At 41.8% G+C, this 27,582-nt stretch overlaps 2 protein-coding genes across 5 annotated transcripts; both read right to left on the bottom strand.

Annotated features, from left to right (window-relative positions):
• Window positions 1-217: 217 nt before the first annotated feature.
• On the bottom strand, window positions 218-11,202 carry htra3a (HtrA serine peptidase 3a). 3 transcript variants are annotated; one of them, XM_012870114.3, is made up of 10 exons: window positions 10,463-11,201; window positions 7,641-7,746; window positions 7,231-7,453; window positions 6,670-6,864; window positions 4,821-4,853; window positions 3,481-3,595; window positions 3,297-3,347; window positions 3,152-3,200; window positions 2,948-3,043; window positions 218-1,222 (listed from the first exon to the last, which is right to left on the bottom strand). In XM_012870114.3, exons 1-10 carry the CDS (start codon window positions 10,932-10,934, stop codon window positions 1,054-1,056), a joined length of 1,509 nt encoding a protein of 502 aa, XP_012725568.2. In that variant the 5' UTR covers window positions 10,935-11,201; the 3' UTR covers window positions 218-1,053. The 3 variants fall into 3 exon arrangements, with proteins under 3 accessions (XP_012725568.2, XP_021175982.2, XP_035993078.1); XM_021320307.2 differs by having other exon boundaries at window positions 3,152-3,206; window positions 10,463-11,200; XM_036137185.1 differs by lacking the exon at window positions 218-1,222 and having other exon boundaries at window positions 2,955-3,043; window positions 3,119-3,206; window positions 10,463-11,202.
• Window positions 11,203-12,132: 930 nt separating this feature from the next.
• pi4k2b (phosphatidylinositol 4-kinase type 2 beta) lies at window positions 12,133-27,359 on the bottom strand. Of its 2 annotated transcripts, none has more exons than XM_021320305.2 (11): window positions 27,060-27,359; window positions 20,940-21,091; window positions 20,667-20,747; window positions 20,353-20,472; window positions 19,412-19,543; window positions 18,046-18,199; window positions 17,782-17,846; window positions 17,521-17,623; window positions 15,209-15,342; window positions 15,066-15,125; window positions 12,133-13,517 (listed from the first exon to the last, which is right to left on the bottom strand). In XM_021320305.2, the coding sequence occupies exons 1-11, from the start codon at window positions 27,139-27,141 to the stop codon at window positions 13,347-13,349; spliced, it is 1,254 nt and encodes a 417-aa protein (XP_021175980.2). In that variant the 5' UTR covers window positions 27,142-27,359; the 3' UTR covers window positions 12,133-13,346. The 2 variants fall into 2 exon arrangements, with proteins under 2 accessions (XP_021175980.2, XP_012725655.2); XM_012870201.3 differs by lacking the exon at window positions 27,060-27,359 and adding an exon at window positions 26,288-26,874.
• Window positions 27,360-27,582: the final 223 nt, after the last annotated feature.

The raw sequence follows: 27,582 nt of genomic DNA, 5'->3' as shown, positions 1-27,582 counted from the left end.
ATGGGTTTGCAGCTTGTGTCCGGCGGACCAGACAGATAAATATACTCCAATGGCCAGACATCTATTATCAAGCTTTCAATCTAAAGCATCTTCAGTGAACAGCGCAGCACATTCTACTCAGCAGCACCCCGAGGAACTGTACCGTATTTGTCAAAATGAAAACTACCTACTGAAAGTATACATGCAATTTGCATTTTCTCACATTACAACCAAAAACTTCAATGTATTTTTTATTTAGCTTTTGCTCTGACAGAACAACAATGTTATTCTGTTAGTTGTGAAGTGGAAATAAAATAAATTTTTACAGATGCTGATACCCCCAAATAAAGTCCTGTGCAAGTAGTTGCCTTCAGAGGTCACCTAGTTAGTAAACTCCAGGGGTGTGCAGCCAGGAGTCAGTTGTGACCATGAGTCATGAGGCTCTGGAGGCAGAACCATCAGTTTACAGGAGAACTGTTGGTTGTGCATACCATAAATCTGACCTTTATTGTGAAAAAAGAAGCAATTGTTAAAAGAAAGCCATGTTTCTTTGAAACCTTGTTTGCAGTTTGGTCCAGGTCTGTTCTGATGAGAATAAAACTGAACTTTTCGGTTAAGAAATAAAAATGAGTGTGCAGCAGAAAATTAACATGGATCACCCCACCGGGCATGAAGCGTGGTGGTGGCAGAATTATGCTGTGAAAAGACTTTTCTTCAGCAGGGACAGGGAACCTGGTCAGGATTTGTGTTAAACAAAGGCCAGTCCTGAAAGAAGATCTGGTAAAGGTTTGCAAAAGATGTGAGGCTGGAAAACAATGAATTGATATCTGTAGCTGTAACATGACAAAATATGAAAAGGTCCAAGGGGTATGAATACTTTTGTATTGCACTGTTTATGAAGAAATCATTTTATAAGTAGAAATCTAACAAAATATACATCATAGAAACTGGAAAACGTCATTTGCTTGCAGCATTTCTCGCAAATACTCCACACATGTTGGTATCTTAAAAGCTTGTCCATCTTCTCTCTTCACTAGATTGTCCAAGCTGAAATGAAATGGCCCGTCCTATTTCTCAGTGCACCAACAGCTGAGGGTGGACATTAAACAGTAAGTCATTATTTCCTCTACGAATCTCGAGTAGGAGAGGCCGTTCGCTCTGCAGAGCATCGTGGATGTCTTCGGCGGTGTGAACCGGGCGTCCATCCAGCTTCACTATGACGTCCCCTGCCCGAATACCTCCACTGATAAAGAAGAAAAGAAAACTTTCATCATGAATCTTTCTACAAAACATAGTTTTCCTTTACACCGTCTTACAAAAAGTATTAGTAACCCCTAAACTTTTAGACATTTTGCCAAATTCCAACCACAAACTTATTTGTGTTTTGCACATGAGAAATAGTGCAGTTGCTCAGCAGGATTCGGGACTTTGACTAGGCCGTTCCAGGACAGAGGTTACTTGGAGACACCTGTGATGTGTCCCTTATGTGCAAGTAGATTTGTAACTTTTCTACACTTTTTCCATTTTCCGTAGTATAGCTTGAACATTTACACAATTATATGAAAAGGGCTGGGAATGCTCTGCCTTAACCCTCTCCTCAACCTTCTCCCTCACCTTTCTGCCGTGTTCCTCTGTCTTCACGATGGTGCCTGTTTGTTCATTAACGGTCTCTAATAAACCTCTGGGTCCCTCACAGAGCAGCTGGACTCATGCTGAGAATAAATTACATACAGGCGGACTTGTTTCAGTTAACTGACTTTTAGAGGCATTTAGAAGTATTAGAATAAATGGGGCTGATACACTTGTTGCTTTCCTGATTTTTATTTGTAAAAAAAACAACAACAACAATGTAACATCTTCCTTGCAACACTAGATGTTGTCATGTTCCTAATAAAATACTTCAAGGTTTCTGCTATAATGTGACAAAATGTAAAAAAAAAAAAAACATGTTTTAATGTATGCTCTTTATCAGACAGATACATGGCATATTATTGTATAAATACGGGATTTCATACTGAAATACTTTTTAATGCTATTTAACAAAGACAGACATGCTGTACGGCACATTACTAAATATGTAAATAAATATGTGCTTTCATGCTGAAATGCTTTGTTTTATGCTTGTAAACAAGGAGACGTGTGGTAATACAAATAAATACATGAATGAATAAATAAATACATGCTATATTTTAATAAAGAAACAAGTTGGATTGTTCATTTAAATTTATTTCACTCTCTCACGTGTGCAAGCCTGAGCCTTCTCGCCACACCAACAATAATTTCTTCATATTTTTGCGTGCTGTGCATGAACACATGCATACACAGGTTTTTTTTAAAGGCCTGGAAAAGTCTTCTTTAAAATTTCCTGGTCATTCCAGTGTCTTACACTACCCTGCATGCAACTAGGGCTAGAACTTAAAACCCTTGAAAAACAACTGTTTTGCACAGCTTTTTGCATGTGTTTCTACTCTGTAACTCCAGGGTACTTAATCTGGCAACATGATTCAGCCTTAGCTTGTGAAATACAGCAATAACGGATTGATAAGCACAAAATTATGGTCCATCTGTCATGTTTCTGCAATGTTCTCACCAAGTAAAAACTCATCTTCAGAGCCAATCTCAGCCCAAGATGGTGATCTGCACCACATGATCTACTTTCATTAGTTATCGCTAGTTATTGTAACTGTAAGCTGCAGAAAATGCGGGCCAAGTTGCAGTCAACTCCTGTCAGCTCCTATGCCAGCCTAGAGTAGGAGAGACCCATCCAATATGGTGGCCACATAGGTTGCACTCCAGCACGTAATGAGGTGTCTACATATATAATGTCTATGTTTAGAACCAAGGTGTCAATTAGGTTTAGGTTAGGGTTAGGCCATAGAAAGGGTTGAAAATGAATGGAAATCAAGGAACGTCAAGCCAAGGTCCTCAGTAAAGTGTTTAAAACATGGGTGTGTGAGTCTGAACATACCTCTCTGCTGGGCTGTTAGGTACGACCTGATGCACTAAAATGCCACTGCTGACTTCAGGGAAGTCCGGATCCTGAAGTTTGAGCTCTGCTATTAACCTGAGAAGAAAAAAAAAAAACATCATCACAAATCGACACGTTGGCATTTATCTAGAGCCACAAGTCCATTCTTACCCAACTTATTGCGTGTTTTTGTTGTTAACTCACACTTTGGTGATTGTCATCATCCTGATGCCTAGAAAGTATTTCTTCACTTCTGAAACTTACAGACAAGGTTTAAATGTATTTTGTTAGTTAAAGTTTTACTCCATGATAATTTCTTAAGGTGGGCTGCAGCATGAGCTTCTTTCACCTGCATCAGATTGAGGTTCCTCCGTGCGTCTTCTCTGCAGTTGCTTCTTTTCTGTCACAAAAGCAAAAGCCGGTGTCAGAACCAGTGATTTGATCAACACTTTGATCAACAAGTAGTGGATCCTACTAGGAATAACTTTGTATTATCTAAAGAAAGCCACCCGGGCTCTATCCAAGACCCTCACCTTTGTTGAATTTGGTCTGTGACTCTGTGAGGAAGCGGCTGATCCTGTCCGAGGGGATGGCGAAGGAGATCCCCGCAGTCACTTTTAGAGTATTAATGCCTATGACCTCACCGTCCTGCAAGAAAATGCATCTAAAGTACTTTGCATGCATCTTGGATCATTCCTCATTTCTTTAAGATTGACATTTTATTGTAGTCCTTTAATGTGGTCCTGACCAAAATTTAAATCTGGTGTTGTGAAAGTCTTTTTAGTCAATGTAGTTTGTTAATCCAGCTAACCATGACTCATGAATTACTCAGGCATAGAAGATTTCCTAAACTCAGGAGAGGATGCAGTTTTGTGTTTACACATAAAGCACACCTTTATAAAAAATTGGGATCTTTAAGCACACCTGACAACTGTACTAACATGCATTTGCCTGCTTAACTCCTGCTTAAAGCAAACGCTTCAGAATATACTGTCATTTTCAGATGCAAGAACTGGGAAGAACAAATAAGGACAAAGCAGGTCTTCAGAAATCCTTTGAGAGACCTTCACAAACCCCAGAGAGCTCTTTATTAAGGCTAATATACTCTGACACCATGAAAGCAAAAATATTTAAAGAGAGTAAGGGTGTTTCAAAAATGTGTTTCAAATGCACAAAGCTGTAAACTTACAAGATGTCTAAAAAAAAACACAAAATAGAAACTTTAATGACTCTCCCTATTATTTGCCCAAGTATAGTTTATGGAAGTGTTGCGTGTTACTGAAAGGGATAAGAGAAAGCTATCTAAATTAAGAGCTAAACACAGTAAAATAATTTTTTTAATTAAAATTAAAATTCTAACAGAAAGATGATGGATATGTATTAGCTGGATGAACAAGCCCTGGTTGACTGATTATAACTGAGCTCCACTTGTTTTGTTCACAGTATTTTCGTTTCATTATTCACGTTTTTAACAGTTGTTAATGACAAATAGACTGGCATAATAGTTATAGTAACAGTAGTAGTAGAAGAAGAAGCAGTAAAACTATTTATCAGTTATATTTAATATTATGAATATGTAAAACAAAAAAGCTTTGAGGGTTCTAAAACTGTTATTATTTTGCGTCAGAATTAAAGACCTAAAATCTATAATGTAATCTGCATAAAAGTATTTGACATATTCTATATTTGACATATTCTATTCTGCATTCAAGCTGTATTTAACAGACACTTAAGAAGCACCTTTTAGCATTTACACTAGTTTTTGATTTTGTTAAGGCAAGAAAAGACTTGCCACTTTTATTAATTTTTTATTACTGTCAATAATTTTAATTTGAAAACCCCCTAAAATAAAGATCACAAAGATCTAACTTACCAAGTTAACAAGAGGTCCTCCAGAGTTGCCATACTTGTTGCAGGCATGACAAATGCAAAATAGAAAAAACAAATTACAACATAAATAAAATACATGGCCATAATCGCTATTATCTTGAAAAATGATAATACACTTAAGCCTAAAATGAGTCATACCCCTGGTAGATTTAGGTTTAAAGTGGACTTTTAATTTGACCAATATATTTCTTCTATTTTTTTCTAACATGTCCTGCATGGCAGTGTAGCACTCAGAATTGCTTTCTTAGTGTCAAAGAGAGCGCAACAGATTTACTTTCACAAGAGGAGCATTACTGCTTTTACTACAGTGCTCTGCTTCATACTCATGCAAAAAAACCTTTATTGGACATAATTTTAGGATTATTTCAAATTGAACGGACACAGAAATAGAACGGTAAAAGAGAAAGAATGAAGAGAAAAAGGTGAGGCAAAACGTTTGAAGGAAGAAAATGTGACAAAAACAGAGCAGAAAAAGAGAGTGCAAGATAACATCCCCGGAGTCTGCTTCTACACCTGCAGAAAGAGATATAGAACAGAAAAAAAGAAAAACAGAAAATGTATCACAGGTACAAACAACCAACGTCTATGATAACGTCACTGAAAAATACAAAGTATTATTTAATACAAGATGCATTGAGTGACAGTCAAAGCTAACAATAGGGTTTATCTAAGAAGCTGCAGAAAATTCTGCGAGAAGGAAATTTGGACGTAAGCTGCAACGGTCATGTGTCAAGCTCCTGAATTTCATGAGCTAAACAGAAGAAAGTTTCAGAATAAAATCAACCCACCAATTTACACTAACTTGACTAGTGTAAACAAAACGACAAAAACACGAGGAAACAGAGTGGTTATTGGAGGATGATTTAGGATATTTAAGCACACTGATAACAAGTTTTGCCCTAGTTAACAAAATCCAGAGCTGGTTTTTAATCATTTATGAGGGATAGCAATGGAAAGGACTACGTGAACTTCAGTTTTCGCGAGCACCGTTTCCGCAGCAAGGGCCATAGCTGGCCGCTTTTTCCCCTGGGGCATTATGAATGGGGGGTTTGCAGAGTAGCTGCACGGGAACAGTACAGTAACCCGCGCCATAAACAGTGTGAGCCTGCAGTTTAAATGCGACTCCACCACCCGGACTCCCAACATTCCCACTTTAATGGGTTGTTTTCTTAATTTTTAATTATTATTTTTTTGCATATACAACAGTAGGCTTCGAAGTAGCTATTTGAAGTGGACTTTAACCAAACAGTTAACTGGTTGTTTTGCTGCCAAGTGTTGCTAAATTAGCATTTCCCCATGACAATGGCAGCACTACTTCTGTTTCTGCACATGGGCCATCAGGTAGAGTTATACAGACTAACCAATAACATGAAAGTTGATCGGCTGGCTGCGTGTTTTTAGTTGAGTACATTTAAAAAGCACAATTCAGAGTCACGGGAGCATTTTACTGTGCATTTGAGGTAGAGCGTCAAATGAGTGAAAGAAATGTAAGACCTATTAAGACTTCAACATAAAAAATCTACAAACTTAAGCCTTTTTAAGACCCAGCGGAAACTTTGCATCATCAAAATATCAGTGGGACATGCAAAACGCTGATCGGTAATTATAAGAAGGATTTGATTGCTGCAACATAAAGATTTTTGATTATTGAAAACAGGATATACATTTTTAATAAATGTAAATAAAAGAAATCATTTGTGTGAGAGATGCTTCTCTCATTTCCTATCAATAGCTAGCTTCTTTACTGACAGAAATGTATCTTTACTCTAAATCCACCAGGGGCAAGAATAATTTGCACATGTGTTCTTTAAAGTCTGTGTTTGTGTGCTCACGTTGATAATGGCGTCAGTCTGGATGTAGTCCATGTCCGAGTCCTTGATGCCCAGCTCTTTGCCGTCTCTTTGAGCGGTGCTGACGATGCCTGTCGTCACGGTGTTCTGCAGGGCGAAGGGGCTGCCGATGGCGACGACAAACTCCCCTGGCCTCAGATCGGCTGAACTGCCCAAGGACAGCACATGAAGCTTCTTCTGCTCCCGTAGCAGCATCCGCAAATAGATGCAAACAGAGAAAAATGGACGTGTCAGAAAAAATACACGCGGCGCTAAGAAAAAATGAATGAATCCTGTTTGCGAGGAGGAGAGAAAGAGGAAGACTTTCATTCTAACAAAACAGCCCAAGTATTTGGGATGCGGGTGTGAGAATACACACATCGGCGTTGCATCCGTGAGTTACAGAGTCGGTGTTTATCACAGTATTTCCGCCAGTCCTCCGAATGTCTGGCGGGGCGACGCTATAAATTCTCCCGCAGATGCGTCAGGATGTTTCATGTCGGCTCATTTCGTAATCACGGATGTGGAAAGAAAAGAGCCGAAACCATCCAGAGCCCCTGTTACCTGTGGGTTGATCTTTATGGTGGCTATGTCCGCCTTCCTGTCCACGTCTCTGACCGCGGCCTCGTACGCGTCTCCGTCGTGGAGCTGGACGCGCAGCTGCGGCCTCCCGGTCACCGTGCCGGCAGTGGTCACCACGTGAGCGTTGGTCACAATCACACCTGAGTGAGTCACGATGAACCCAGAGCCGCTGGACAGCCGCACATGGCGACCAAACAGAGGATGCCTGGAGAGAGCAATAGAAAAACAAGATTAAAATGGTTTTCTCAATTCATCTTCTGATTGGACGCTGCTGCAGCCGGTAAAAGCGGCTAAATTTGAAGAAGCTGAAATGATACCAAAGCAGGAGAGAACAGTGGATTGGATAGGTCAGATTTATCTGTCTCTCCACACACACTTCACACACTTCGCACCTCACGAACAGCTCGATGTGGACGACAGCAGGAGCCATTTTCTCCACGACGTCAGCGATGAAGTTGAACTTGAATCGGGGGCTACCGGGATGGGCGAGAGAACGACCTGCGCCGACATGAGCAGACCAGCCGCATTAATACAGAGAAAGAACAGCAAATGCAAAACATATCATCCATATTCACACTCTGCCTTGCAAAAAAAAGAAATCCCACTATTTCCCCATTTCTACCATGTCACAGCCACAAACTTCAAAACAAGTTAGCATCTGAACACTGTGGTCTGCCTATATAGTCAGTACACCTGGACATACTCTAAGCTCTGTATAAACACAGCTGCTCTTTGAAAGCCTCAGAGGTTTGGGAAGATGGATGGAGCTAAACACAGGGCAGTGCTTGAAGAAAACCAGTTAGAGGCTTGAAAAGATGTGAAGCTGGGGCGGAGGTTCACCTTCCAGCAGGACAGCAGAGCTTAACATACAGCATGACCTACAACAGAACGGGGCGGATCAAAGCATACCCTCTACAATGTGTGCTACAAATGTCCCAGTCAAAGTATTGCTCTAATCCAAACAGAACTCTGTAGCCCAACTTGAAAACTGATGGTCACGGATCCTTATCATCCAACTGGACCAAGCTCAAGCTGTTCTGCATAAATTTAGGTGGCATGAATTTCAATCTCTTAGATGTGCACCGCTGGTAGAGACATACCCAAAAAGACTCACAGCTGGAAGTTGAGCTCTACAAAGCATTGACACAGGGGAGGATTCAGTACAAATGCATGCCACACATTTCAGATTTTTATTATTAGAAAGTATTAAAAAAGATACACTATTTTCCTCCTACTTCACATTTTGGCACTGTTTTGCTCTGGTCAGTCGCAATAACAGTGACATTTGTGGCTGTGGCATGATGGCACATTATGAAGATGTGAAAATTTGAATATGAGAAGCCTTTGTGGTTTTGTATATAGTTTCTCAACTCAAACAAACAAAAAACTAATCTGGTGACCAACACTAGATGCGACTTGTGGGGAGGGTTGCACCTCATTAGAGACAAGGTTTAACATAAATCTTGTACAACTTCTGAAAACAATTTATTCCAGTTAACCATTTTACAATGTTCACAAGTGTACATTAAAACTATATTATTTAAAAAAAAAATAGGGTAATAAATCTAACAAGATCCAGATATGCATCTGCTTTCCAGCCAGATGTACGTTACTTCTGTGGTCCAAGGAGTCAAGCTGTGAAATTCTTCTAGAAACCTTGAATGCTGCATCCACCAGGCAGAGCCCAAAACATGTCATGTACAGGCCAAAAAACGAAGAAGTTTTGTGAGTGTATGCAATGTATAGCATCACTGTTTGGAAGCCGGCAAAGCCCCCGTTCAAAGTAATCCGTGGTGCCACCCACGAGCCGGGGTTAAAAAAGCCTGACATGACTTCACCACATTCTGCACCTTTTTCAACAGAATGACTCCTTAGTGAAAAGGGTCAGGTGCAAAACTGACCTCCCTGCGGTTCAGACTTCTCCCCCACTGTTTAACATCTGAGCGGCACAAAACAAACAGGGACAGTAAAAAGATGTTCTGCACAGCCTTAAACAAGGAAGTGTTTCTGGCATCATCAGATTAAGGATGTGCCCGTTAGAGTTTATGTGAGCTGTGTTTTTTCTCATCGATGTAGCCACTAAAGGAGCTACTGGCATTAACTTTTTACTGTTTTCTCACATAGAAAGTACACCTGGGTCAGTGCTTCTGCGCTCTGTTACTGTGTGTGCTGCGCATTCTGTAACCCCCAGTCCAGAGTGCGAAATATGGGGGGGTCCGGGGGGGCTCGACCCCCCCGATTAAACCATGAGACCCCCTGAAAGCCTCAAAAGCAAAATTTAAAGGGGGTCCTAAATTGTGTCAAAAAAATTTAATATCTTATATTTTTTGTCACTAATGGTCACTAAAATGTTTTTAAGCTCAACATGTCCAGTATTCAATTAAATTTTTTTTTCCACAAATATGTTGCCAAGTGAACCCAGCCAATCCTGTTTGCGTATGCAAATTAGCCATGTGCGCGCGCAAAACAGAAGAAAGACGTAACGTTGACAACAATTAATACTAAAAATGTTTAAATTTTAGTATTAGGGACTGATCTTATCTGTTGTGCCTGTGCACTTTATCTGTTTCACTGTTAGTGAATGAGAAACATCCACTCGAATCCTTGTATGTCTGGTGAATGTGAAGAATTGACATTAAAGCTGACTTTGGTTTTGACATTATAATGTTATAGGCCTACTGCATATTGAGAAAATTTAGATCGGTATTGCGCAACAATCGGGAGATGAGGACCCCCCCAAACATTGACAGGTATTTCGCACACTGCCCCAGTCGGTCGTAGCAGATGGCCCTTCACGTCAAGCCTGGTTCCGCTGGAGGTTTCTTCCTGTTAAACGGGAGTTTTCCTCTCCACTGTCGCAGCATGCATGCTCAGTAAGGGGGATTGCTGCCAAGTCTATGACACAGAGCAGAGCCTCATCCAGAAGTGAATGCTGCAACCCAATGACTCGCTGCAACCTGCTGGGGTTCTTTAGAAACATATTTTGAGAATAATATTAATAACTTCAATTGAATTGAAGTCCAGTAATTGAGTTTGTAAGTAGATTTTTATTGGAGAAATTGTCACTTTTTCAGCATTTTCATGAGGCATGGGTAACACTGTTGAACCAGTTTTTGTTAGTTTGGGTTTTTGTTTTTTGAGAATTGGAAAGTTCACGTTCGAATTTTTGTCAAAGGTCACATGTTGGTCCGTGATTAACCGAAGCGAGTCCTACCTGGGCCCGGAGCCGAACACGGCCCTTTGCGCGCTTGGCTCACCGCGGCTCTCCCTCTCTGCACGGCTCTCCGACTGGCCGCCTTCAGTTTGCAAACGCTGGCGTAGGTCTTCCCGTCGCTGCCGCACACTTCGTGGTCCTGCTTGCACCGGCAGACCCCCCTGGAGGAGCCTCGCCGCCTTCCCGCGGCAGCAGCAGCAGCGCCAGAAACGGCGTGCGCCTTGCACTCCAGGCCGTCCCCGCACGGCAGGTCGTTCCTGCGGCCGCACGGGTCCCCCTCCCGCGGCGAGCACACCAGGCAGCAGCCGCACCTGTCCGGGACGTAGCCGCCGGGACAGCTGGGACTCGGGCAGGAGCTGACGTCGCAGCGCGAGGCGCATTTGTCCGAGCGCGCGGCTTCGGAGAGGCCGTGCGTAACGAAGAGAAAGAGGGCTCCGACTGAGAAGAGGCGCGTTAGGAGAGTCGGGAACATCTTCGTCCTTATAAAGTCGTCTCAATTCATTCTGTGAAAAGAAATCGGCGTCGAGTTCCTTTTGGCGGCCAGGGTATCCCGAGAAGCTGGGGCTTGTCTGTAAAGAGTCATGTCAGGGTCTATATGAGGCTCCGAAAAAGTCACGGTCAGCCATCCGTGCCCGCATAGCCTGTATTATTACTGCTGCGGCTTCTCGCAGTTTTTCAGGGGAAACAGAACTGTCAAGGCTCTCTTCCCAACCGAGAGCGCATCAGCTTGCTGGCCCGATATCGCCCACCATCTAGTGGACACAAAAACACACAGCACCGGCGGTTTCACGTTATCCAAGAAAGCTCTCCTTAGGACCAGGATGTGGTACCAGTTCACCCAGATTACCTTTAACCCTAATGTGGCAGTTTCGTGGCATCTGATCTCAAACCAAGAGAACCGCTTTGTTCTTTTCTCCCCAGTCAAGATTTTGAAAAGGCTCTCATTCTTCAGGATGGGCTTTCTTTTTCACCTCTCCCACCATCGGTCTTACTGGCACAGGTGTCACTTTTGCCCTCCAAAACCAAATCCTTAGGGATTTTCTAGGGAGGAACGCAAAAACTGAACTAAAAATAAGTAACATTTTCTTGAAATGAATATTTGTCCTTGAACTGAGCAGGTAAATAAGATGATTTGCCAATGGCACAAGATTTTTTGCACTTATAATAGGAACAATTCAGCTCCATCATCTTATTTCAAGTGCAGGATATCTAATTATCTTATTTTATGGGTCAAAATACTCATTGCATTGGCAGATCATCTTATTTACTGGCTCAAACCTGGACAAATACACTCATTTCAAGAAAGTTATACTTATTTTAGTTCAGTTTTTGCAGTGTTAACAATATAACCCCTCCCTCCATCCCAACAAAATGGGTCGAAGATTTAACTTTTATCGCTTTCTGCTTTAATAAGTTAAAGCTGTTGTTCTGAAGATTACCCAGAATTCTTTTTAAATGTATAACTATATAAAATTAACAATATAAACGGCTTTTAGCCCGACTCATACCTACAGTCACCTTTTAACTCGCTATGAACCTCATATGGCAAAAATAATGTGAAGACATTAATACTAAAGACAGACTTAAAAATATATATATATATACACACACACACAGTTGTCTGTTACTTTTTTGTAACAAGTACTAAAAGTACAACTTGACAGTAACAGTGATTCAAATGTCCCAAGTTTTATTATTTCTTGTTAAATATACAACTCTCATACAATCAAGTTGGAATAAAAATGTCAAGATTCATACATAAGAAAACGCAACGGCATCGAGCAAGAAGAGAAATATTGTGCTAAATGTTTTTTTTAAAGAGTATTTTACAAAGAGGGAATTGTTATTCCCCCCTTCCCCCCTTCAATGCACGCGGTTCAAGAGAAAGCTGCCAGCAATTAAACACATGCCAAACAATAAATACATTCATTGTTCTGAGAAGTCCATTTGTGACAGCGGTCTCTTGCACTGAAATGTTTCGGAGACAGAATCCGTGTAAACCGTAAACAGAATACATTCAAGCCACGTTTAAACCCCCCCCAGGCCGCTCCTCCGGATTCAAGTTTCATCACAATTCATAACTCGAGGCTTCATAATTATTCTTCAAAAGGAAAAAAAAAATAAAAATAGAAAAAAAAAAAAAACATTTGGCAGTATGTAGACTTAAAGACACTGTTTGTTAACATTGCAGTTTTGAAGTATGAATAATAATTTGGTACAGGGTGGTTTGACCCGTGTGAGTGAGGCTACACAAACACGTCCAGCTGTGCAGGTACATGTGTATATTACAGAGTATTTCTACAAGGCAGAGCAGGTGTTTTGGGGGCTTTATTCCAGGTTGAGGACAAGTTCCAAGACGTGCAAACCGGTCCTTTAGATGAACCCAACACTGCTAAACGGCTAATGTGGCAGTTAGTTGTATGCAAGTACTGCTTTTTGGCAATTACCCCACTAAGACCCCTGGTGTGACACTTCAGTAGATACTTTGAGTGGAGTTCTGTTAAAAAAAAAGAAAAAAAAGTTGCTTTCCTAACAATGAACAAAGCCCCCTCTGTGAAAAAGCTGATTATCCAAACACCTCAAATGGCCGAAAGGGTCTGTCTGACAGGAAATCAAGGTATGCTAATCTCTCCAGCTTCCACTTTTCAATACGCTCCCTTCACAAAATGAAAATTAAATTGCCTCGACTGAGCTTCCCTTCAAACATTTTGTTAAATGCCTTTTGCTGTCCTCTAGCTCTGCTTTTCCTCGCTGCACTCCAAAGACAGACCTGCACTGTTTCCAGTCTGATAACCTGCCCTCCCTTATAAAGGACTGACGTCGGAACAGAGCAACGTGCTTTCCCAGGAGTCTCCCCTCGGCTCCCCTTCTCGCGCTTCTCGTTCTACCAGGAGGAAAAAAAGGGCCGTTTGCAGTGGAAGGTTTGCGTGAACGCGTTGCCCAGCGTGACCACCCGTCCCTGGCCGGAGCGGCTGCGCTCCACCACCACACGGGGCATCTGCACCAGCTGGATGGGGCTCTTCCCATCCTTAAGGGCCTGAGTCAGATTCAGCACCTGGGAGGGAAACACAAAACATGGATGGAGCATGAATGGCAGAAAGTGCTCATTGTGCACCCACAACAACAAAATTTGTAAATAATCAAATCTGCCGACATACCATGCATCTGTTTTACATGTACGTATGTTATTTGAATTTTTTCAAAAGGAGGTAAAATGATGCCTAACACTTTTTAATCTCCACATGGGTGACGTCTGCCCTGCAAACCCATTACTGTGTCGCACTTCAGCACTTCTAACGTGCGTTACCTTTAAGCTGCTGGACTCAGAAGACTTACTGCAAAATCCGTCTGAGACAAACACTCTGCAGCCATTACTGATTATTATTTCTGGCTCCAGTTTCAAAGTGATAGATGCAATTAGTTTTCCCATGCCGTTCTTTACCAAGCAGAGCAATAAAAGGTTTGATAACTCCAAGCCGTTGCTGCACTGGATTTTGTCGACAATTTGCCAGTATTTTGTCATTATTTGTGATCTTGGTTTTATTACTTATTTCTTTGTTTTATCATTGTTTTTTGCCTCCTGATTGAAAGACTGGTGATTTGACGATACGGTCACATCTCAGAAAGTTCAAAAATTGTTCATTTTAGAAAATGAAACTCATTTATCACATCCAGTCATAATACACAGTAAGTCATTTAAACTCTGAGTTTCTTGTAATTTTAATTATTGGGTCACAGTTAATGAGATCCCAAAATTCAGTCAGAAGCCTGAATTTTCTGTTTACAACATCCTTTTTTACAGAGCTTATGTAATTTTATAATGTTTTCAGACACTAAATTTAGGTTTTTCATTATCTATAAGTCATTATCAGACACATTACAAGAAATAAAAGGCTTGAAACATTTCACTCTATATCTAGTGAATCAGTATGATATATGACCTCGACTTTCTGCAATGAGTGACAAAAAACATTGAAAATTTGATTTTCGCAGTACACATATATCTCTAGAAATAACTAACCATGCAGTGTCCTGATTCTCCGCAACTTCTTGGCATTATTGTTATACTTTCGCAACTTGTTACATTGGATACGACGAAATAAAAGAATATTTATCTACCTGCTGCGTTTTCCTGATTATAGTGGCTTTTTTAACAAGTACCAAAAAACCTTCCTCGTCTAATAAACGATTCTACAACATACAGTAAACAATAAAAGAAAGGGAGGTTACAGCAAGCTAAGATAAATTTATGTTTGATCACTCTCAAAAGTTGGAATTCAGATCTCAAAATAATTAAATGCATTCTAGCTGCAACTGTAACATTTGCTTTCTGTTGTGATCAGAAGTATGGCACATACTGTTAGCAATGCAACCCAACAACAGATTTCCTTCCACTCTGCATTAAGACAGAAAATGAACACGCTCACGAATAAAGATTGCATTGCTGCATGTGTTGCACCATGAGTTCAACATCCAGAAATGCACACAAGAAAATAGATCCCTGAAACTTTCACTACAGTTAATGAGAACAAATGCTGACCTCAGGAGAAGGTCTACATAAGATTAGCACGCCTGAGCCTCTTCTGTGGAGGATTAAACTCACCTGTCCTCTCATGACAGACATCTGCCTCTCAAACATGGTTTTATCAAAACCTTTATCTGCCTGAAACCAGAAAAAAAACACCAATGTTAGCATGTATGCTGTGAAACAGAAAACAATCTGGGCAAAAACTTGTCCCGCTGTACCTTGAACATCTCATAGAGGTCCTCACAGAGGTCCTGGACAAAGTTCATGTCGGAGAGGCGGGACAGCACCAGGTCTCTGGTCTCCTGGGAGAAGGGCACCTTCGCCTGAGGGAGCCAGGCCCAGTGGAAGGGGTCTATGGGATGGTGACAATCACATTTACGTTTGATTTCATCCTTCACAACACAACTGGTGTTTTAGAGAGGGAAGTAAGATTTAGGTTGTGCTGCATTTTTTTTAATAAACTGAGTGAATATCTAGTAATGTGCTGCTTCTCGGAAGCACTTTGGACACTGTAAAGGAAACAAGGAAACGGAAAGTACACTTTTTTTAATTCTTGGGTAATAAAATTATTTAAATTTAGCTTGAACTGTTCAAAAAGGGCACAATAAATTCCACCATGTTTTTGTTTTTTTTAAAAACAAGCAGAAAATGCTGAGGATTGGTGTGTAATGACTCCACCGGATGCTGCTAACCAAGGCCACATTCCCACCGCAGGTCTTAATGCTTTATTCTGATTTTTCTGACATGTTTTTTATTTTATGAGGTCGTTCACATTAATTTTAAAATGCTGCCTACGTCAGACTCCAGTGTGAACGGTTTGCATCTCCAAACTGATGCGCATGGTCAACAAAAAAAAAAAACAATAACAACGGCATCATGCTATTGTGTCAGCGGGTGCTGAGGGGGAAACGCACAAATAAAAACAGAGTGGAACTCTGTATTGTGGTATTTTACGCAGCTTTGGCTGCCAATTTAGCACAGAGCATACTTGTGAGCACACACACCAAAACTGTTCCTATATGAGGCGTCCAATTTGGCTTTAATAGGGGCTTCGCTGAATATAATAACGAGGTCTAACAGCTCACTGTCCCTCCAACGAGCAGTATTGTCGCAGCCGCCGTCCATCTTGTAAACTGCTATCAATTCCGGCAGGCGCAAAGTTGTGACAAATGTCGACGGAAAGTGACGTGAGAGTCGCATCAAAGCCGCCTCGGTTGTTCCCACTGGAGTCACGTTCAAAAAGATCTGATACAAGTTGGATTCAGGAACACGTATGAAAGTGGCTTAAAAAAAAAAAGAAAAAAAAAAAAAAATCAGCTGTGACTCAGATCTGAGCGCTCACACTTGTTCTAAAAAAGCCTCACCTGCTCACTTGACCCCTCCAAAAAAAATCTGATTTGGGCCACATGTGCCTGCAGTTTGAACGAAGCCCAAATGTTTTTGACTAACTACGTTAGTGTGACCACGACTGTACATCCGCATAATGTAAGGGTAGAAGAACCTCGTAGACGCTTCAACGGAAGGTCTAAAGAAGATTTAAAAAAAGATCAAGATGCTACAATGGTCCAGTCAAAGCCCAAACTTCAACTTGAGAGAAATTCTGTGTTGTGACAAGAAGGCTAACCAGAGAATAAGGCTCGTCTGTCTCAAAAATCAGTAGCAATGCTTTCTAATAAAACAAAGTGCACCTATCCATCCCTGCTTTGTTTTGGCTTCACAAAATGATTAAATAGAATCTGTTGTGTAGTTTCTGAGCTTCGATTCACATAAAAGCAGATCGGTTTATTGCTTGTCTTAAATGTGAAACTCCAGAACTGAAAAAGATGCGATTTCTTTTTCTCATGAGTGTTGCACGCTTCGTATCATTTTGTTTTACCTTGATCAACATTACTGAAACGATAACAATGTTCGGAACAGACGAAATCACTGAAGCCAGATTATTTTCCAGAAAACGTTAGCATGAGATTTGGTAGCTAACGTAGAGCAAACCTTTAAACTCAGCGGCATTCTCCCTCATTGTCAATTACTTTCACACAGTGAAAGCGCCAGTGTTTGCCATTGTGCATATTACAGGTGCAATAAAGACATATTCAGCTGAGGCCAAAACACAAAAAATTAATTTGAATAACATAAAACAAGTCAAAATATGAGCTGTATATGAAAGCATGCTTTTTGAGAATATTAACGTAGACATTCTTTAAAAAAAAGGAGAGATAATAAATTGTTCTACTTCATTTAACAAAAAAAGATTAAACTTGTTTTGTTAAGCAAGGCAATTAAAAAAAGAAAAGAAAAGAGGATTTCCAACAAGTCACAGATAAGATTTAGGAGAAGGAAGACTGATAATTGCCTCCTCTGTCTTGCGGTAAAGCTCGGCTAATTATCTGCGGATCCCTTTTTGTGATTACAAGCAGCAAGAGTAAGGTACGTAGGATCCGTGACAAAATGTCAAACAGCGTCCCTGACAGCCTGCCTCGCTTGTCTTTAAATTTCTTTAAAATAAAAGTGATCGCCACAGCCCGGTACGTACACGCTCTCCACTCGTCTGGGTGTTTAAAGGGGAAGGCCAGGCCGTTGTCGATGGCTGCGATCTTGATGCAGGAGTCCGTGCTGTTCTCTGACCACTCGGCATCCTGAAATGATGACCGGAAAAAAAGCGTCTTTACCTGACTGAGTTCGGTAAGAATTAAATGAGGCTAATCGATTAGACTCAGTGATCAACGTGTGGCTGATAATGACAGCTTCTGTTTTGGCCGTGAGATAGCGGTGGCCATGTTGAAAAGTAGCTTACCTTGTCACTTTCATCTCCCTCTCCTGGCTTCTCATACTTGATCAACCAGTTGTCGTTTCCTCGATCTGAAGAGGAAGTAAACAGGATGACGTCACACGTGTTTGTTTTACAGAAGTGCTAAAGACAACCATTCACAGCTGAGAGAGAAGCCCTATGACGATTAAAGCACCGACCTGCTTGCTGTGTTTGACTTTTTTCCAACTCGTTGAAGACGGTGAATTAAAAGTAGGAGATATAACAAGATGTTTTCCACCGCGCTCTCACCTGTGTTTCTGATGACATAATCTAACACGACCAGCCTCTCGAACTGCGACTGCAGCTGTTTCCTGATGTTCTCTGGTAGAGGTTCGGCCTCGAAGCGCCGCAGCCAGTAGTCGGCTTCGCGGTAGCCCTCCACGAACAGCTGGAAGGAGCCCACCTGGAAACAAAGCAGGCGGCATTTCCATACGCAACGAAGAACTAAACGCTTGAGTGTGCGGCAGCAGTTGAGCTTATAAAAAAAAAAAAAAAGAGCAAGTTCATTGATGCTGTGATAAACTAGGGAGAGGCGGTGATGCACTGCATGAAATTTGAACACATCCGGAACCGTTAGAAAGACCTGAAACAACTTGTGTGCGCGTTTCCTGCATTTCACAACGGCTTAAAAACTCATTTTAAACCACTGAATGTTAGAAGTCTCCTCAACAGTGTCTGAGTAAACTCTAAAACTAGGATGTGTGCAAAGCAATTAAATGCAGTTGGAAAGACCCCATAACTTAAAAAAAAAAAAAAAAAAAAAAAAAGGTCGTCTGACACAATAACTTGGACTTTTTCATTTGAACATACTGATTAATTCCATGAATACAAGCACTGTGTGGTCAGCTGTTGCTTTGCTGGAGCCGGTTCTAACTTGGTTCTATTAAAGAACATCTTTCTGAGCAACCACAAAGCTAGCCTGGTGCCGCACCACTATGTCACTGTAAAAAAAAAAAACATCTAATCCAGTTAATGTATGATCCTCCCTCAGTTCTATTCTCAGTTTTTGTGAAAGCATCGTCTCAAATCGTCTCCTCACAGTTTTAAACAAGAATTGAGCATCCCAACCAGTAGATCTGTTGAGTAGCACTGCGACATTCAGGGCAGGATTTATTACCTATATTAAGGGTTGTGAACTGAGTTGGAAATGATATTTATGGGCTTCAAACAACAAAGCAACTGTAAGCGGTGCGTTTCTTTTTTGCCTTTACTCTATGGAGGGTGATATCAAAATAAACAACGGAAAGATGAGACATAAGGAGCTGATTATGTTCCGATGCTAATCTAGCTTTTTAATGTGATCTAATAACACTGTTTTGGTTTTTTTTATGTCTAATGATTGCTTTTTAAACTTCGATTTTAACATTTCGAACGGTTATTTTGACTGAGCTGATCCTGAGCTTGCGGTGGTGGAAACACAAAGAACTGGTGCCAAGCGAGCATGAACACCAGGCCGCCGCTGGAGACGTTCATTTCGGAGACAGCCAATAAAACTGGAGAAAATAAAATATATACAAGCCTAATTTAACAGAGCACTTTAAACAACGAGATAAAGACAACAAACGCGTTTACATCAAGACAGGAAAGTGTGTTGACAGGCCTAATGGTCTGTTACCTTGGGAGGCAGGCCCACTCTGTGGAAGCGCCGGCCCACCTTCGGGACTTTCTCCAAGGCGTACTTCTTCCCTCTGGACTTCGCTCGGTCTATGGCGCTGTAGTGGAATGTCTCACTGGCCAAATACACCACCTGAGAGATGGGAAGAAATTTAGCCTGGACTACCAGCAGAAAGTCTCTTGAAATAAAACTAAAAACACAAATCCAGTCACTTTGAAATATAGCTTTAACAAGGGTGACAACAGTCTGAAGAACTGTAAAAATAAAAAGAATGAATCTGCCAGATCGGATGTTTAAATATTGTAAAATAGAATCTCGGTTACTTCAAACTTCATCAAAAAGGTTTTTTATGTCAGCAATTCTACTCTCTATTCTAGTTACATTTATTTCCTACATACAGTTAAATTTAAACATATTCATAGCAGATTTTCATTTAAAGGGACATGTTGTGTTTTCCTTTTACCAACATGCTATCTTAAGCTACTGTGCCTCTCTGCTCCTCCACCAGTCTAAAGTTTCCACAGTCAGTGGTGACGCGGAGAGCCGCGTCGTCTGCTGACGTCGGTCCACTGCAGTTTATCAAGTCCAAAAGACGGGGCAGCTGTCTAGCAGGGAATTTTAGGGAACGCCGTCCTTTCCACTGCTTATAAGCTTCATGGAGATGTTTTCATTTCCAGCACCTGCCTGCACTGCCAAAAGGTACCCATGACCGCTTTAATGAGCCGGATCGGCTCATCTGACCAAAACCATAGATTCTGTATCAGGGTATTGTCAGGAGGAGGAGGAATGTTGAAATTTGCTTTTTAATTGTTCTTACACAAGACTATAATATTCAGAGAAATGTAATTTTGAGCCATAATCCTCAAAATGAACAAAAATGAGATGACTGGAATAAATCACGGTGTGTAACGACGCTTTGTGACGTGCAGGGAGCGAGGCACCTTTGTTTTCGGCACCACTCCCAGACCGAGCTTCGTGTCGACCAGGGAGGCAGCCGCCTCGGAGAGGTAGCCCTGATTGGGCAACAAGCAGCCTCGGCCAAAACAGCACGGACAGCAGAGCTAGAGACAAAAACACGACAAGGAGAGAGGTCTGCACGGGTCACAAATGTCTCACTCATCACTGCGCTCATAGATACATCACGATCTAACAAAAAAGTTAGACTATAAAGTAAAACTTTGCAAATCACATTCACAAGTGTGTCTGTTTTCTCTTTAATATTGCTAATAACCTGTGCCACGTGTTAACAGTGTACCTTGTGGAAGTATTTGGTCCATTTTGGGTTCAGATGACCGTAAGGTTCCTCTGACTTTGGTTTAAAAACACCAATGACTTTCTGCGGAGAGAAAGGGGAACATTAACCTAAAAATACAAGGTCAGCTGAGACAAATTTATTACCTGCCAAACCAAATGTTTGGCTCCCTTTGTAAGACGATCGCATGTTCTGGCCATCTGTTATGCAAATACTTCTCTGGAGCAAAACGTCCTTGGATCGCCGGTGTTCGGAGGAAAATGACTGTAACCTTACCCCTTTCGGGTCTTTAACAAAGTAGCTCCCGCTGGAGCCTTGGGAAATCCTTTCAGGGAAAACGCCGCTCTCGATAGCTTGTTCTGCCCTCAGGATGAAGTCTGCAAACTCCGTGTCGTCTGGAAAATGGTTGAAGTCCCCGCTGTTCGCACCTGGTGATGAGAGCAGAGGGTCAACGACTGTGCAGCAAGCAGGTGACAAATTTTCCTTCAATAACTTTAACCCATAAAAGGCTTATCCATAAAAAAATGTCATGCATGTCCATGGTCAAATATGTTTAAAAAAAAACTAAAACTAAAAATCTTGAAAGACTAAAAAATAAAGCATAACACGTTTGCCCCAGGGCAACAATAGAAATCTTGGATTTAGGACGTTTGCGGCTACGACTAATGGCTCAGACAGGAAGCTGGAAGTCAGACCAGCGAACAGGGAAGGGATTTATCGGTACCATTACCGATACTTCTTTTTTAATCAAACAAAGGGGTACAAAAAAAAAATAATGATCACTAACTTGTTTATTTTTGAAACATTTGGAGCAAAAGCAAACAAAAATACAAAATACATATTTTCTATGGAAATAGAGCAGTAAAAACATTATATAAATAGCTTTACATACAAAAGGCTAAAACACTATCCTGAATAAAACGTATGCTGTAAGAGAGAGCAATATCTACGCTGACTCTAAATATGCTCAAAACAGCTAAATGAACCCTATAAAAATAACTTCCAGTATTAAATATTTTACCTGAATCCAAACTATATTTATAATTTTTATATTATCAATTTTAACCAAAAGATAGCAGTAACACCCACAGTGGATGAGGCGAATAAACGACAGAGGCTGTGTGTGAATCAGTTACAGGGAGGGATCCATTTAAAAGAAACAACTTCAGAGAAATAAAAACTCCATTAGGCGTTAGCACGGCGAGGCCGACTGTCTGACCGCCGCTCAGAGCTTTTCACGGCGGGGGGCTCACGGCTGCACTCACCGTTTGCTGAAGAGACGGTAAACTTAGAACGATCTTTGCTTTTACTTTAACTTTTTTCTTGAGTTCGCTAGATTGTTTGTGGCTTTTGAATAAAAAAAAAAATTCTAACTTTTCAGACCTCCGCTAGCAGATTCTGAAAAGTTGCTAAATAGTTAGCAAAAGTGTCGATGAAAGTAAGCGAGGTGAACATGTGAGAGCAGAACGTTAGCCCCTCCCGTCAGTCCCCTCGGCGTGTTTGTTTCTTACGGTGGAGAAGATCGGCAAAACAATGTTGTTTGGGTTAGACTCTCCCTGAAAAATTCAGTGTGACCTTAAAAATACCGTTAAAAGGATCAATAGAACCGTTTTGATATCAGGTACCAACGAGGAAACTCAAGGTGTTGTTAGTGAGCATAAAGGCTATCAGGCAGTGTTTTACGTGGATATCCTTGGCATCTGTTTTACTGTAGTGCATCAACCTTTTTGTGTTTAAAAACCACAGAGTGCTTTTAAATCCCCGAGTCAGGTGCCCGTTTGTTAGGTCTCTGAGCTCCTCTTCTCAGAGGACATTTCTCCTGACTTCCTTCTCATCAGTGGATAAATCATCGTTTCGTTTTTTTTATTTATTTAATTAACATAAAAACACGGTGGTTTTGTCCCGGGTGGCCGCTGTGGCATCGGAATTTCAAAGTCACACCTACCGTAAACTCGCAACACATTCAAGTCCCAGAAAGCAATGCTGTATGCCCTCGATTTCAGCCGATTTACATCACAGACATTTCCCCCGCGGAAGCAATCAAAACGGGATGAATCATTTTGCCACCTAGCGATACGTTTCCATCGCCTATCGGATGCGGCTGTGAAGTTTCTCTTGGTTAATATGCCGTGCTAATTATTCCTCTAATAAAAAAAAGCCCCTTTCACATGACACAACACATTCCTGCTTGTTCTGCTCGCGAGAAGCAGCTGACGGCGGGGAGGCTGAGCATGCTTTGCGTCAGGCGTGCTACGTTGCAGGAGCAGAGAAAGAACAGATGCTGGACAGAGAAGGGCAGAGGCCGGGGGACAGGCGAACGGTTACGAGAGACGCGGAGAGAAAAGATAACTTTGAGGCCAATTCCCAAGAAGAGACATCGCCGGGGGCGAATAAACAAATGAGGAGTTAGATACGTAAATTATTTTTAATTAATTAATCTATTTTATGCTCGTTATATGTCCAATCAACTCCCCAACAACTGGAAAAAAACTAAAGTCAGACCTTTTCTGCGTTAAATACAAACCCACCAATAAAACTGATCTGCGAACAGCTGTTCTTGTTTGATCCATAAAAAATAAAAGAAAACCTGACAGATCAACTCAGTGTTTACAACTGGCCCTTAACATTTAAAGGTAGGAAGTACGCGATTAACTCACTCATACTGAACAGACGAAGAAGAAGTGTTTTCTATCAGGTCAAGCCTCACCTGCAGGTCACATCAGGATTGAACAAACCCTTAAATAACACGCTGGAAATCGACCGGGCACCCATAACTCCATCCACTCGCACACATAGCTTAGACCTTTAGGTGAAGCATTTATCCTGCATTCGATCGGCCCCCAGAAGTCAGTGGGTACTGTCGGTCCTTGTGGCGACAACTGATAACCGTGTTATGCGTTCAAACACTGAATGACCTCGCTCTGTGTGCCACATGCTTTACCACTGTATAAACTCCTGCAGTGCTACTATTCAGTTTGAAACCAGCAACTTTCGCTGAGCTTTACGTGTGCGGCAGCCGCTGTCGGACGCTGAACCCGGGGGCTGGAGGGTGAACTCCAACTTTCCGAGTCAGAATGCGAACGGCAGGAAGGGCTGTGTTGCTGTGTGCGTTTCTGGAGGGGGAGAGGTGAGGGGGTCTGACCTTGTGGTACTTGTCTGGGCATGTGGCAGAGATAGTGGCGCAGCAAAGGATTGTGGGTCGTTTAACTGAAGCAGGAAAGCAATGTTAGCTGTCTGGTTGTTCCCCCCCCCCACCACGGTGTCGATAGGGTAGGGAAATGGATATTATATAAATATCATGGGTACTGTTGTGGCTATCGGCCACAACAGGAATATCAACATCAGGGATCGACGGTCATGTTGGTTCAAATGGTGCAGCATACTGTATCTAGATCACATTAGATGTTTCTTCAACTGTTAAGGTAATGTAAAGAAAAAAAAAATCCTCTTTAGAGACTACTGTGAAAAAGATATTTATTCACACGGTTCTATTTCCAGCGACGAATGCAGTCTACTTCAGAAGAAGGACAAAAGCTTCCAGCGCTGCGACTGGGATGAAAGTCTGGCAGATCATCATTCTGAAGTCTGACCGGAGAACACAAGCGAAGCTCTTCCCTCCTCTCTCTCTTCCTACTGGCTTCGAGTCGACAGAAAGCCCGGCTGAACGCGAAATGCTCCCTCCCTCACCCGCCCTTACTTTCTCAGCACATGGCACCACGCTGCACGGCGGACTACCTGCGAGGCGGCTCGCTAAAGTGGCCTGATGCATATTTGATAACAGTCTACCAGACGTCCTGCTCAGTTTGTAGGGGAAGGAGAGCTCTTTTGGCCAGTGAAAAATATGCTTGGCCGGTTGACTCTTACATCAACCCTCCAACTTGGCCGTTGAATCAGGAAGTTAATTTCGGACAGTGGCTACAGGTAACGACTTTATAGCGCAATCTTGTAATCTCACCCCGCATTTGTGTTAAAAGGCCCCAGGAATTAGGACCTGCCGTTTTAGCCTCAATCTCTCTCTCTACCTGTGTCCTAGATTTGTGACCCGGATTAAAAAGGGTGCAGCGACGGATGTGATCAATTTGAGAGAACAAGCACAGGAGAAATATAAATCATAAAACACATGACGCAAAGAAAAACAGTGGGCAGTATCAGAGTTAAAATGCAATGCTTCGCTTCCATGGTGACAGCATCATCTTTTATTGCATCATCTTTTATTCCTGTATCAGTCCCTCTCTTCTATTAGTCTCAAACAGAATAGGTGCTATAAATAGACTATAATAATAATAATAAAATGTATGGCATGATGTAGTTGGTTTATGTAAAACAGAAAGGCAGCAGTTATTTCTACAGCTAAGATAACAAGGCATACTCAAACATAATAGATCTTATTGACCAGAGATTGGAATCTGACTATTTCTCTTCTTGATTAGCTCTGATGACTGACTTGATCAGCTGGCTTCAAAAGTTTTACCTCTCTCGACAAACCACATCACATTTCTCTCCTTTTCAACGACGTGGAACCAGCAGGTGAGACCTCCAGGAAAACTGGGCATCAGGATCGGCCAAAAAAAAAGCCTGAACAGCTATGATACGTTTTAACTGTTCTACTGCTAGGGCAAAATAAATTAGGGAAAAAAAAAAAAAATGTTTTTTTTATTTAAGATTCTAAAAGATAAATGGGGGCTGCTTAAACAATCGGGAATGGCGGGTCAGGTATTAGTGCACCTATTGTTAGAACATTGACTGTTATGCTGCTTTTTACACTAAGGCCTAACCAAAAACACGAAATAAGATACCAAGCAGAGTGTCAGGTTTCAGTTGTCATTGCAATTTTGTAAAAAAGAACTGATCGGAAGCAATATTTGGTAGAACATCATATCTCCACGGTTGGGAACTCAGTTTCTGCGCACCAATAATACATTTTGGCCCATTTGATAGACTCTACCTGTTCCTATTGGACACATCTGTAGTGGCTAAGATGGTTACAAAGAAGACATTTGCAACCTGGGTCCATTTTGCCACAGGTCGTGCCTTGTTGAACTAAGTGTTCCTATTTTGTAGTATTAGCCTATAGGATTTCTTTCTTTCTCTAACATCTGGACGACGAATGTGTTCTTGCACCATAAAAAGGAAGCTGCCAAAAACAATTACGCAAGTCAAAGACACTAATCTTTAGGGTGACATCATCATGTTTGACGGAAAAGATCAGTTCAAAGGGGCAAAGTGCGAGATCAGCTGTCGACAGATTGAGGAGCAACGAGGCAAAATGCCGGCGTGAAGTTAAGAGGACGGACAGACTTTAAGGCTACACCAAAAAACAAGCGGACATAATATGCAACAACAGAGATGCATGAAGTATCATTATATCTGCCTTGAGTTTTTTTGTTGTTGTTGTTTTTACTCCTTCCCTCGGGCCTTTAAAACCCCGTGGGGACCCCAGGAGGACATGCTTGGTCGATATCCCCCTGAGCGATTGCATAACATTACATCGATCTGTCCACGTTGCATTTAATGTTACCTGGAAAAGTGGCACTTTCCCGTGCGCACGGCGCCATATGGCACGGAGTGACGAGGACGTTTCTGTTTTTCTTCCCCTGTTAAAGTTACTCAATCTAAGCGTTTACCTGGGGAGGCCAGGGCGTCTTTGTCCGACGACGAGCTTTGTCTGTTCCGTCGGCTCCGCTTGTCTCGGGCACCCCTCGGAGACGTCGAGCTTCCTGCTAGGCAGGGTAACAACAGCGCCTCTTCGCCGGAGCCGTCCGTCTCTAGCTCGGTCAGTACGCTCTCACGGGAGTCCGAGATCCGGAGGGCGCCTCCGGGGTTGGTCGGGAGCCTCAGTCCTATCCGGCTGTCGTCAAATGACACATTCGAGGGTCCTCTGGAGTGAAAGTTAGAGTCCAGTTCGGGCATTGCTGCTGCTGCTGCTACCCCGGTGTCCAGCACGGGCAAGCCGCTTTCCGTCTCTGTAGGATCGCACTCTGACATCATTTTCGCTCCCTTTTTTTGGTAGATTTTTTGGTAGTTAATTAAACATCCGGTTACAGTTTCTTCCCTTCGAATTGTCAATCGCCCATTTTAAAACGAATTACATGTTTGAAGGAGGACGTAACCCCAAACGTTACCATTTGAAAGCAGCTGCTTTCGCTCAGCAGTGTGCCGACATAATCCGTCGTCAAGCCTTTTCCTTTCCTTCCTAGTTACCTTTTTGCGCATGTGCAGTGCTGTCCGTTCGGTTGGTCGGAGTTGCCGTCAGGTTTTTTTCTTTTTTTTTTTCTTTATTGAGGGAGAGTCTTTTACAAATACAAACATATCTCAGCATGGCACATCTAAGATTAAAATAAAACAGTTAAAAAAAGATGTTGATAAAATAAATAAAAAAAGGCAAAAGTATATCACCTGTGCAACCTGTCCGTTGGGGGTCCGTGGATATCCCATGTTCTTCACACGCTGCACTTTTTTCTTTGTTAGTCAGTTCCATGGCACTGAAATAATTGTCCCGAAGAGACTTTCTAAAGATATGAAAAGTGGGTGTGGGTGAAGAATTTGTTTCTTGGATAAGCAGGTTGTTTACAAGCAGGTCAGACTTTCGGTTTGAGTTGCCTTCAGGTGCTTTTCAGAATGTCAGAACTCGAGGAATTCAAACACGCAAGAAACCTGTTTACGGTCCTTACGGTTTACAGAGAACCCCGTCGCAAAACAGCGTCTCTCATGTCTTACTGTGCAGTTCCCTTGGGATTATAGCAAGCATTTTTTGTATAATAATTTACCTAGCATCCGCTTGTCCTACGTTAGTTGAAACTAACTTTATATTTTGTTGCATTAGTTAAAAAAAACTCTGACGTTACTCTGAACTCTTTAGGTCGGAAAACCACACTACTAAGGCGCATTGCCGCATTAGTGGCACAGGCGTACCTGATTA

The sequence above is a fragment of the Fundulus heteroclitus genome, chromosome 5, assembly GCF_011125445.2.
Source record: "Fundulus heteroclitus isolate FHET01 chromosome 5, MU-UCD_Fhet_4.1, whole genome shotgun sequence".
Lineage (NCBI taxonomy): Eukaryota > Metazoa > Chordata > Actinopteri > Cyprinodontiformes > Fundulidae > Fundulus > Fundulus heteroclitus.
This window is presented reverse-complemented; position numbering and strand designations above follow the sequence as displayed.

What these genes read in the sequence shown, in the direction of transcription:
- htra3a (XM_021320307.2), bottom strand. Translation starts at nt 10,934, where the DNA reads ATGTTCCCGACTCTCCTAACGCGCCTCTTCTCAGTCGGAGCCCTCTTT. An exon ending in CCATAAAGATCAACCCACAG is followed by an intron (nt 6,865 to 7,230) that starts GTAACAGGGGCT and finishes CTACGGGAGCAG; the next exon opens with AAGAAGCTTCATGTGCTGTC. An exon ending in ACAGACCAAATTCAACAAAG is followed by an intron (nt 3,348 to 3,480) that starts GTGAGGGTCTTG and finishes CTTTTGTGACAG; the next exon opens with AAAAGAAGCAACTGCAGAGA.
- pi4k2b (XM_012870201.3), bottom strand. Translation starts at nt 26,651, where the DNA reads ATGATGTCAGAGTGCGATCCTACAGAGACGGAAAGCGGCTTGCCCGTG. An exon ending in AGACGCCCTGGCCTCCCCAG is followed by an intron (nt 21,092 to 26,287) that starts GTAAACGCTTAG and finishes TCTCATCACCAG; the next exon opens with GTGCGAACAGCGGGGACTTC. An exon ending in AGGGAGATGAAAGTGACAAG is followed by an intron (nt 17,624 to 17,781) that starts GTAAGCTACTTT and finishes TCATCATTTCAG; the next exon opens with GATGCCGAGTGGTCAGAGAA.